At 31.6% G+C, this 13,120-nt stretch overlaps 1 protein-coding gene across 1 annotated transcript; it reads right to left on the reverse strand.

Moving 5' to 3' along the window:
* Positions 1 to 6,433: 6,433 nt before the first annotated feature.
* Positions 6,434 to 8,910, reverse strand: LOC11419981 (dynamin-related protein 4C). Its single transcript, XM_039829383.1, has 2 exons — positions 6,634 to 8,910; positions 6,434 to 6,544 (listed from the first exon to the last, which is right to left on the reverse strand). Exon 1 carries the CDS (start codon positions 8,693 to 8,695, stop codon positions 6,671 to 6,673), a length of 2,025 nt encoding a protein of 674 aa, XP_039685317.1. The 5' UTR covers positions 8,696 to 8,910; the 3' UTR covers positions 6,434 to 6,544; positions 6,634 to 6,670.
* Positions 8,911 to 13,120: the final 4,210 nt, after the last annotated feature.

The following is a 13,120-nucleotide window of genomic DNA, read 5'->3' on the forward strand; positions in this document are numbered from 1 at the left end:
CATCAGGGTATTCTTCAAATGCAACAACAACCAACAACTTCAACGACATCGACAACAACTTACAACTTTAACGACATTGACGACAACATCGGCAACGACAACAACAACGACTTCACATTATGACTTTATAATCTCACAATTCATTAACAGGAATATCATCATTTAGGCATCATATTCATCAACATATACATTCATATAGATATTAAATCATCCAACAAAGGTATTCACGTCAAACCAAGTTAGATCCATCACAACATAGGTTAAATACTCTTAAACATCTTAATTGGACTCATAGTACACAAGTTTTGAAGTTTGGAGACAATCCATGAGTTTTGGGTTTACTTAGAAATAGTTATGCGAAATTTTCATAAAATTTCACTAAGACCTCATTGGAGTATTTTTATCATAACTCAAAAAGCAAAAACCATTTTCAAGTCAAACTAAAGCCACTGGAAAGCTAACACAATTATCTAAAACTTTCATGTTTACACCAAAGGCCAAATCAAAACAGAAATGTGTGAAAAAGACGCAAGAATGCAAAAACTGAAGTCCTGACAGCACGCAAACGAAGGCACAACAAAACAGCCAACCATGAGGGGCTGTCTTGCTGCGGCCAGGCGTGGGCAGGCAGTAGCCAGTGACCTGCGCTGCAGCTCTGTGCAGTCTTGATTTTTTTTTCCGGTTTTACCATTTCACACGTAAAAACTCAACCGTTAACCCAATTCGCGTTTTATTCAACAAATCCTATTATATTTTACTGAAGAAAAAAAAATCATATTTTCAAATCTCCAAAACAGCTTATCCCATAATCACTTATTTCCCAAAAACACTTAAAATCACTTTTATTGAAATCTCAATTTGATAGGAAACATTACCTAGGGTTACTCTACAATCTAAACATCAACTTTCACATTAATTCATCGGATTACTTACACTTTCAAGAATCAAATTGCAATTCAAAACCCTAACTTCTTTTCAAAATCATAACTTCACAAATTCACAAACAACAACATGCTAAACTCAATTTCATAATTATACAACCTAAAATTAAAGAAAGTTAATCACACCCTTACGTTAATTCAATGGTTTACCTACTCTTTCAACAATCAACTTTGCAAATTAACCCTAATTTCTATAACAAAACAACAACAACCATTTTAAAACCTTTTTCAGAATCATACAACCGTTATTAGAGAAAGCTAGTCTCACCCTTACCTTAGATTAGATGATCGGACTCTACAAGATTGCTCCTCTTCTCACAAGATTCTTCTCTTCTCTGACTTCTCACTTTCTCCCTTTTTCTCCCAAAAGAAGTTTGCACGTATTATCTTTTGACTTTCTAACCTTTCTTTTTATAAACCTAACACATTCTCCCTTATTCCTATTCTGCCCCCCCAGCCTCAATATTCTAATTAATTATATTTCTCCACTAAATAATAAAATATGGGCTACTAATAAATATCAATACACAACAAAAATATCACTTATCAAAATAAATTGATTAAATTATAAAGGGACTCTAAACTCAATCAAATAAATAAATAATAAAATAGGGCATTACACCTGCGTCATCTCGAACACAAACCCCTATACATGTCTGATGAAAATGGTCCAAAAAAGTCGTGTCTACGTTGCATTTGAACCTGCCATTACTTGGAGGCTGCCACTGCGGGATAGCAGGTCATGTAAAAGGCCTTTGCTGCTGCACAGCTAGCTGCACAGACACAACAGAATGTTGAGCAGACTGCTACACAGACGCAGCAGAATGCAGTTGCTGATTGCTCGTCTGCTGCAGGTCAGCTGCCCTCGGAACATTGGCATGCTGCCAATCATCCACTAACTATCGAGCTCTGTCAACAACTTGCGCGCTATTCTCCGTTACCTCTTCCCAAATTTTGAGATTCCGATGCTTCCATAAACTCCAACAAATAGCAGAAAAACGTTGTTGAATATCCATAGACGAGTTTTGGAGTAAATAGAAAACTTTGTTGATAGAAGAGTCTGAATTCATTGCCGCATTTTGCACATCCTGCCACATACCAGCTGACATCCAAACTTGAATAGAAAACGGGCACTCGAACAGAAGGTGGTTGAGATCCTCATACTCATGACTACAACTAGCACAATTCGTCGGACAAGTAACACCTTTGTCTTGCAACCGAACTCTAGTAGGCAAACATCCCCTACACATACGCCAAACTAAGTGTTTAACCTTCGGGGGGGATCTTAAGGCGCCAAATGTCTCGCCAATTACCCGGACGATGAAGGTGGGAAACATCAACCAGCTCTTCAACACAAAGACGGTAAGCGCTACGTACTGAATAAAAACCGTTCCTATCCACTTTCCGAATAAGACGATCATTCTGAACCTGTTCATACAATGGCATATTCAAAATGGCTTCAGCAATGTCGTTGCTAAACACTTGCCTAATAAGAGGCACATTCCAAACCTTACCATTATGAGCTAGTAAACTGTTAACTTTAAAATTACAAATATGGAAGCCTCCCGCTATATTACCATCAATAAACTCACCATTAGACAGCCATGGTGCATCGAGGATTGAAATTGTCATACCAGAGCCAATATTCCAGCGAGCCCCACCATACATAACTCAGATTGTGACCAATAGTAGCAGTGAGATAGGAATTATTCGGAAAGTATCTAGCCTTAAAAATGCGAGAAGCAAGTGATTGAGAATCAGTAAGAAATTTCCAACCTTGCTTTCCTAGCATCGCAAGATTAAAGGCAGATAAATCCTTGAAACCAAGACCACCATTATTCTTGTGCATCGAAAGCTTTTCCCAGCTCAACCAATTTATACCTCTGTGCGAAGTTCTACCATGACCCCACCAAAACGAGTTCATCATTCTTTCGATGGTAGTAAACAACGTAGTTGGTAAGTGGAAGAGACTCATGACGTAGGAAGGAATGGCTTGGAGAACTGACTTTATCATAACTTCCCGACCTGCTTTAGAGAGACACTTACTACTCCAAGAATTAATCCTTTGCCACACACGATCCTTAATATAAGCAAAAGTGGATGTTCTATTACGACCAATCATGGACGGCATACCTAAATACTTTCCAGTACACGGAGAGGCTTTGTTTAGCAAGAAAAAAAATTGAACTTATGGTGGAATAAATTTTAATTTCATACGCCCTCTGATCACTATTATAAATAAAAGTTGATTTTTTAGGTTCATTCAATAAATGATGTATGTGGTTCATATATAGACTGCATACATCATTTATTGAATGAATCTAAAAAGTGAAATTTTATTATAATGATCGGAGGGAGTATGATAGTCTCACTAAGGAATGTCCTAAAAAACAATCTTTTAAAGATTTATAATTTAAAAAATGTTTATTGAAAAAGATAAATAGTTCAATTTTAAATATGCACCGATTTTTATAAAACTTACTATTTAAATATTATGAAAGAATTCCCTTAATACACTCATTGACATTTCACTTAAAATAAACAAGTTTGATAACAATTTTTTCTCATATATATGTATATATAGCGTTTTTTTTTAAAGATTATATCTTATTTTATCCATGTTATCTTAATTGAAAACAAACCATTCTAACAATAAAATTGTTTATTTTCTATTGTTTTGTTAGGATAGAGACAATCTATATTTTGGACCTTTTCTATTAACGTTTAATTTGTATTGTACTCCCTCTATTTTAAAATATAAGCAAAATTCACTTTTTAAGTTTATTCATTAAATGATGTATGTGGTCCATATTATAAACCACATACATCATTAAATAAATGAACCTAAAAAGTGAATTTTACTTATATTTTGAAACGGATGAAGTAAATGTTAAGATGAGGACATTCTATATTAAAAGAGTCATGTTAACTTGTCTCTTTAGGACTCAAGTTAAAACTTAAAAAATGAATAATTCAATAAAGACATAAGTTAAAAAGAAAAAATTTAAAGCTTTTAAAATTAAGAATACACAATTTTCAAGATTTTAGTTTTATTTTTGATTTCTCAACACTTGCTCTTAGGGTGTGTTTGGATTAAGGGTTTGGGAGGGGAGGGTTCATTTTTCTTTTTTAAACTAGAGACTATATAACATGTTTTTTATAAAATAAACTAAGTGTGATTGAAGTATTATATGATTGTTTATCATGTTAATATGTTTACTTTTAAAAATATATTTCACAATGTACGTAATTTAAAGATGAAAAGTAAACCCTCCCCTCCCTTCCCCTCCTAAACCCTCCATCCAAACATACTCTTGAGGACAAGTTAACATTCCCCTAATTAAATTTTTTAACTTAGAGAGTAAGTAGAAGGTCATTTGCATAGGTCCACCGATGAACCTCTATTTTTCTTAATATGTGTAAAATAAATGAATGACTAAGAGTATAAGATATTTTGATAGAGACAAAATTGATTGACATCCTTCAATTTAAGAGATCACTAGAATAAGACTCGTGCAACGCGGCTCCAAATTTTAGTTGCGGTAGTTTGACATAATTTATAAAATGAAAACAGTAATCAACACTATTTGTCAAAAATAATAATAATAATAATAATCAACACTAAAAATACTATGAACAATTTTACCAAGACATACAAATTGTGTTGGGAAACCTAGATGTTACTCCCTTCGTCCTTATATCTAAGCATCTTTTTGATTAAAAATTTGTCTCTAAATATAAATCTCTTTTTAAATTCTTAGATGCATTTATTATTATTTTTCCTAAACATAACCCTAATTAATAATACTAACTTGTCTTAAAATATGAAAAGTCAAATTTAATACACATACAAACAAATGACAATTTGATAATATTAACACACAAAATAGACACATTAATTACGGTAACAAATTTTTAAGAAATGTGAAAAGATGCAAATGATGTTTACATAAAAAGACATAGGAAGTCCATTTTAAAAATCCAGGATTTTTAATTAATTTTTTTTTCCAATGATAGCTGGATTTCATATAGGAATTAGGGTTAAGATCACTACAAAGTTAAGAATGTTTTCATGACAATTATTTCATAAATCATGCGGTAAATTCAATGCTTGGAAATACATCTTTCGATCACTATTATAAGTAAAAATTTATATTATAGACCATGTAGATTATTTATTGAATGAATTTAAAATGTTGATTTTTTTTTTATATAACAATGACCGAAGGAGGGTGTACATAGAAAAAATAAAATTTATTTGGGAGATTATGTAACAAAATTAAACTTTATTTACAATATCCACGTGAGTTTAACTCAGTTAGTTGGGACAATACATAAAATATGCAAAGGTTCGGGGTTCAAACCCCGACCACTACAAAAAAAAACTCTATTTACAATCTACTAAACTCTATTTACAATCTACTTGCGGTAGATTGTCGATTAACTCGTATCAAACAAACCAAATTTGAGGTCTTAGCTTCCGCAATATTGAAGCTTTCAATCTTTGACAAGACTCATGATCGACTCCAGCTCTTTTTTTTTTTTTAAAGATCGACTCTAGCTCTTTATTTACTCGCATCCTCAAAGCTAAATATTTGTGGTATTTCATGTGACGACACTTGTTTAACCTATGATCAAATAGTGGAGACACGTTTACATTTTTCTTATTGGCTTATATTAGAATAGTACTCATTTGGACACAAACACAAATAAAATTAGGGTTAAATATATTTTTGGTCCCTATAAATATGTCAACTTTTCGTTTTAGTCCCTCTAAAATTTTCGTTCAACTTTTAGTCCCTATAAAATTTTCAATCACTACTTTTGGTCCCTATTTTTAATTTAATTTTTGTATTTTTTAATAAAATTGTGCAGAAATGTGTCAAATATTCTAAAAACAATTCCTAAAAAAAATTAATTTTTTTTAACAAAACACAAATTAAATATGAATTTTTAACCATAAACAATATAAAAATTCATATTTTGTTAAAAAATTCTGAATTTTTTTTGGAGTGATTCTTATAATATTTTGAATTTTTCTGGAAAATTTTATTAAATAATATGAATTCTACATATGAGTTTACTTTAAAAGAGGGACCAAAAGTGAAGATTGAAAACTTTATAGGGACTAAAAATTGAAGGAAAATTTTAGAGGGAGTAAAACGAAAAGTTGACATATTTATAGGGACCAAAAACATATTTAACCCATCAAAATATTTGGATAAATCTTGTTCAGAAAAAGTATTTGGACAAACTCAACTAATTTTTTTTTTTAAAAGAATAAAATTAAATGATGTGATTAAATTATTTTTTATTTAATTTATTTCATTTTATGCGAGTATAACAAAATATATTTTATTTGAGATTGTGTTCAGAGAAGACTTGCTCCATGCGAGTATAACAAAATATTTTTTATTTGAGAAGAGAAGACTTGCTCTATATATCAAGCCTAACCAAAAATTAATGAATAGATAAAACAAGGCAAAAACAGAAGTACAAAATTGAAAGTAGAGACAATAAAACCATACATTAAGTAATTAAACTACGATCACAAAATGCAACGACAGGACAAGATAAACTTGAACAAACAAAAAACATAGGACCTGGATACTAATAAAAGTTCCAACTAATTAACAAAAAAGACATGACAAAGACCACCTTAATGATAGATCCAAACAAACAAAACAATGACAACTGCATATATCCTTAAGAAACATCAAGCAATTCTTCTAGTTAACGCCATAGACTCCAATCCTGTCCATAATATTGGCCACAGTCTCCTTGCTTTCTCTAAGAACTTTCACACTGCTGCTTAATCTTTGTCTCTTACCAGAAATAGATGGAGATTCCTCAAGCAGCCTCTCAACACTGCCACCAAGTTCATTACAAATCTCCTTCTGCAGATCATTGCTAATCAGTTCATTGATGCTAAGCATCAAATGCAAAGCAATACTATCAATGAGCCTCCTCAGTACAATCTTCCAATAGGCAATTAATCTTGCCTTCAAGTCAAAGGCCTGATTCAACACATTGATCGGATACATTATCAGATGATTAACTTTAATGTCATCAACTCCTTCTAGCTTCACAGTACTTGAACATCGATCATCATCCAAAACTTTTTTCAAAAATGCTTCTTGATGAGACATCAGCTCGTTATATTCCTGCAAGTACTCCGGATTACAAGTGTAATCCGTGTGCTTCTCCATATCAACAGCTTGCATCACATGTTGAATGGAATTGCTCTTCTTCTTAGCAATAACATGCTCCACAGCTCTACGAGTAGCAACCTGCAACTGGTAATAGTTTGCAGAGTGGCGATTCATGACCGAGATAACAACCCTTTCCAAATAGCTCCACACATTGTCAACAAAATTAGTTGGCATATGAGAAATGCCCTTCACTTTTCTCTGAAGTAATGTTAGAAAAGCAGTTCTTGGCATGAAATTTGGAAGACCAATTAACTTAGCTTCCTCAAGGACTACAATCTCTTCCATTAGGAAATCCTTTGTAGAATCAATTTCAGCACAGTTTTGAAGATCACTTACATATGAATTCAACATCTCCACTAACCGAGCAGTACAATGCATTTGTTTATCATCAGGGTATTCTTCAAATTCTCCCATTAGAAGAATCTTTCTCAAGGAATCTCTTGACAGAGAAACAATATGCAGAAAAGCAGACATAGCATCAGCCAATGAAGATAAATTGGGAGGCAAAATCTTTAACTCATGTACACTATTATAAAGCTTCTCATTGATCTTCTTAATTATCTCAGGCAAAGTTTTTGAAATAATCATAGCTTGCACATGAACAAGCTTCTGAGCCAAAACAGGAATACCAACAATGGATTTGTCAATCTTAGAAAGAAGTGAGTGAGACTCAAACAACTTATGCTCTTCATTTCTAGCTTCTTCATAGGATTCCTCCCCGATGCGATTTCTCACACAAACATAGCCCAAACCAATGTTAACATCATCAGCAGTTACTTTCTCCAACAAACCTTCAGGTGATTTATCAGCCTTTGTTACAACAGCTAATGTCCTCAAACCAGTTTTATCAACCATCTGTGACATCCTAATAGACTCACAAGTACTAAAATCAACAGTAGCAGAAAGAACATTCAGGATAATGCTCTCTTCAGGAGTTATATAGTCCATGATAATATCCTTAATCTGATCATAAATGTTATCAGGTTGACCATGAACAGGAACACGAGTTATACCTGGAAGATCAACCATTGTAAGGTCAGGAACGCCATTCTTCTTCACAATCAAAGTCAGTGGAGTGTTTGAAATCCCTTTGGCAGTTCCAGCAAGCTCTTCAGTAGCTGTGTTTATAGCATCAGAGACATTTGCTTCATCAGTTAAAACCTGTTTGCCATTATACTCCAATACAAGCTCTGGCTGTGGAAGCAAATGGTTTTGCAGCCTCATAACCAAAGGTACCCTTGTACAAATTCCTTGTCCACGTGGCAAGCTGATACCAGCTAATGATTCAAGGACACTAGACTTTCCAGATGATTGATCTCCAACAACAACAATGGTTGGAAGCTGGATTCCCTCTTTGGCAATGTTGAGACGCCTTAGATTTTCAAGAGCATCAAGCACTGGACGTATCTTCTCATTATAAGAAGATACAATTGGTGCAATAGATAGAGGTTGAGGTTGATCAACATCAACATGGACTAATACAAGTGATGATGATTCATCAAGTTTGTTTGCCTTTGTGGAACTCTTGTTTCCAATTGTCATTTTTAGGACAAGTGATACTGTGATGGGATGCAAATAGTATAGTACTAAACCTTTGGTGAGATTGTGATGAACAAAGATTTAGCTTAAATGCATATTTATAGAGAGAGGAGAGCCTAAAGGGAAAACGAAATGAAATGATAGATTTGAGGGTAGTTTGGTATCTTGCACAAGGCTTTTCAAAGGGAATTGGAGTTACTTAGCCTTGCAGGTTAGTTGGGATTTGGGACCGGCTCTCTTTGAGGTGGGAATGTCACTACTCACTATAATAACTTTCTCTTTACTTTTTTTCTTTTCTTTTTTGAAAAGCTTCTCTTTACCTCTTACTTATAGTTATTTTTTGAAAAGTTTCTCTTTACTTTCTTACTTATAGTTTTGAAAATTGATGTATACACATTTGCTTAGCTCGGAAATCAAATGTAAATTATTAAAATGTCCCTCGGCAGTTAACTACCGAGAAAAACTTTGGCAGTTAACTGCCGCAGAAACTTCAATTTTTTTTTGACAAAAACCATAAATTATCATTATTAATATTTATTGATTTTAAATGTTTCAATCATTATTTTGGTACGTTTCAAACAATTGTAGTATTATACTTATGCATATATATCTTAATAAGAATTGTGAACAACTATTTGATATATGTATAAGTATAATACTGCAATTCTTTGAAACGTACCAAAATAATTATTGAAACATTCAAAATCAATAAATATTAATAATGACAATTTATGGTTTTTGTCAAAAAAAAAAAAATTGAAGTTTCCGCAGCAGTTAACTGCCGAGGTTTTTCTCGGTAGTTTTCTACCAAAGTTTTCCTCGGTAGTTAACTGCAGTCGATTCCATAATTCGGCAGTTAACTACTGAGGAACATTTGAGTAATTTACATGTGTTTTTCAGCTTAAGCAAATGTGTATACATCAATTTTCTATAGTTTTACAGGAATGTTACTCAGTGTCCTTGTGATAATCTTTTTGATATTTGATAAAAAGTTTAAAGTAGTTTTTATTTTTATTTTAGTTTTATGCATTCAACGTATTGAAACATCGAAAACAATTTTTTTATATAAAAGTTATCAAATGTTGTCATTGTTGAATTCTTAATATGTACCCTTAAACAGATGTTAACAAGATGCATAATTATAGTATGTTCTTTCGTCTTATCTTTTATCTTTCTGTCAAACTAAAAGGACATAATTGAAACTTTCGAAATTTAAAAGACTAACTTGATAATTTTGTCAAACTAAAAGGACCAAAAGTGGTATTTGACCAAAAATTAATCACAACTTGAGTTGAGTTCTTAAACTGCAAAACAAAGAAACATGATATATACTCCCTCAATTTTAAAATATAAGCTAAATTCACTTTTTAGGTTAATTCATTTAATGATGTATGTGGTTCATAATATAGACCACATACATCATTAAATGAATGAATCAAAAAAGTGAATTTTGCTTATATTTTGAAACTTTATGAACCATATATATCATCAAATGAATGAATCTAAAAAGTGAATTTTACTTATATTTTGAAACGGAAGGAGTAAATAATAAGAGCATTCACAATAGAGATTTTTATTTTTATATATTTAAACGGGTATCACATACACAAATCTGAAACAAAATTCTTTAATAATTTATCAATAATTCTACAGCGTTACATTTTAATAGTAAAAGATATAAATCCCAGAAAAAAAATGTTACATGAAGCAACTTCTACCCAAATTCCAATAAGTATCCTTATTTTTACCTTCACAGTGGGAATACGGGACTAGATCTTCAAAATGAAAATCCTTCCATTGTGAATGATCAAACATCATCGAAGAAAAAAAAAGAAACCCTTGTTTTTCATTCAGGCTTTCTTAACCCGTAAGAGTGCGTGGGAGAGTGGAGAGTTGATAGAAGTGATTATTTCTGCAAAGAAGTGTAGTCTTGTCATATGGGAAAGGTTTGATGCAAAAGGGAGAAAAAGAAACTCAGTACAAAATGTGAGAGATTCCTTGTAGTGTACGTATGATAATTCAATTTGTCAAACAACAAAAGAATATATAAAATAATAATCAGTCCAGAATGTCGTTTCAAATATTTAGAGAAAGATGGATTCATAACCGCAACAACCAAAGTTTTATATCATTAACGGCTACACACAAAAAAAAAAAAAAAAAAAACAAAGCTATAATATTCTATCAATTCACTAACATATAATTTTTTTTTTTTGAGGGATATAAATATTTAGGTATTCCTCTATCTCTAATTATTTGACCATCCTCGTCTCATATTTTTTTCTAACTACATAAATCATATGTTTTCTCTATACATCTTCAAATCATTTAAGTTTACCTTCTACCATCTGTAATGATTCTCAAAATTGAGAATGAAATAAAATTGATAAATGTAATTGGATTATTTATTTAAAGGTAAAATTAATAGTTGAGAACTCAATTAAAATTTATGTTCTTGGTACATATAAACATTAAAGAAAACATAGAAGAAGATTAAGTCCTAAGACTAAATCATTACTCTACTAGAGAGTATCAAAGGGAGAGAGGAGAGATTTTCATCATTTTTCTTCCTACCATTCTTTCTAATTATTGCTCCCTTTTATAGAAGGTTAAGCAGATATTTTCTTGTGAAAATTACCCCTTAATTGTTGGATCAAGTGACACATGTCTCTTTTCTCTAATCAATTGTTGATTACACTTTGATGATTGAGTTTTGCTTATATCATAACACCATCATTAGTATTATAGGTGTTACCACAACTATATCTATAATCTTGTCATTTCTAATTCTATTTCTTTTGGTCTTACCACACATCCAACACAAAATCATAATCTTTGTTACGTTTAATTTTATTCGTGTTGATTTTTTATCGTATTCGATTTATGTCTTAGAAATTGGATAAAGTTTTGCGTTTGATGCCTAAATTTAACACAATTATCTCCTTTTACACATATTTGAGACCAACTATGGATATCACAACTAAACATAAGCAACATTAGACCACCATCCATGATGGGAGGGTCTTCTTTTTTGAAGACCCGATACCTAATAAATACTCTCATTGTGAAGTAAAAAAAACTAGGTACCTATTGGGGGGAGATGCTACATTAGATCATCTCTAATAGGAAGTCTCAAATTTGAAGACTTGATACCTATTAGGTATAAATTTTTTGGGTACTTATAAGACCCAAGATCTCAAATAAAACCTCAATCTTAATGGACCCCGCATATTTTTAATATTAAAAATTGAAATGTAATGATATAAAATTATTGATAGTTGATCATGAAATTCCACTTAAGAAATTTCTGTGAGATGTTACTATTATTAAAATATTATAAATGAGTGATGTGTACATAAGATACTCATTTAGTACCCAAAAATGGGTTTCTTCATTCAGCATGCTCTTAAGCACTCTCTTTTTATGTGGGACCGGTGTATTTTTAATATTAGAATATTAAAATGAAATGATGTAGAATTATTGATATATGATTAATGAGTTTCGTTTAAGAAATTTGGTTGAGATTATGGGTTGAAAAGATCGATTGCTTATTAGGTACTACGATTGAATAATTATAAATAAATGATGTGTACACGTGAGACTCATTTAAGTAACCAACAATGAATGTCTCAATTGTGAACACATTTAGAGAGATAAAATCATATAATAAAATAATATACTTTTTAAAATATTATTATTTTAGTATAAGTGATGATATAATTTAAGTAAGTGCATCAAATCGTACTCAAGCAATAAAGTAGCAAGTTATCGTCTCAAAAGGGGTTGTCGTTTAACTTGATAATTAGTGAAATTTATTTTAAAAGCAAATAAAGGAAGAGATTTGAGAGTTGGTTGCAGAGTTTTAATTGTTTTGCTCAATGCAAAATTAAGTTTTGTTTGATTTAGAAATGTAACAACGATTAGAGAATCCTTGTCATCCAAAATTGTTTGAAATCCATTTCTTGCTACCTATTTTTCTTCTTTTCCCCGAGTGAAACAAAATCAAACTTCCAATGCATCCAACTTCTTAATCAAGAAAAAACAAAACATAAGATTGAAGATCAATTTTCTATTTAAGTTGATTTAGATAAGAAAAAAAAAGATAAAATATAAGAGTGTTGATGTAGATAAAACGAAGACTATTGTTTTTCTCACTCTCTGTCATTCTCGCGTGCTCTGTGTTTTTTCTAAAAATACCCCTGTGATTTTCGGATTTTAAAATCCGAACTGAGTTTTTCACCAATTCGGATTTTATAATCCGAAAACCGTAAAAAATAGGGCGTGTTCCTTGTTTTTTTTTTTTTTTTTCCGGATTATAGAATTCGAACAACCCCTAAACACCCATTTTTTAAGGGAAAAACAGTTCGGATTATATAATCTGAACTGTATTAGCACAAATTGTGAACATGTTAATTTGTAACATGGATA

The sequence above is a fragment of the Medicago truncatula genome, chromosome 8, assembly GCF_003473485.1.
Source record: "Medicago truncatula cultivar Jemalong A17 chromosome 8, MtrunA17r5.0-ANR, whole genome shotgun sequence".
In the NCBI taxonomy this organism is placed as follows: Eukaryota; Viridiplantae; Streptophyta; class Magnoliopsida; order Fabales; family Fabaceae; genus Medicago; species Medicago truncatula.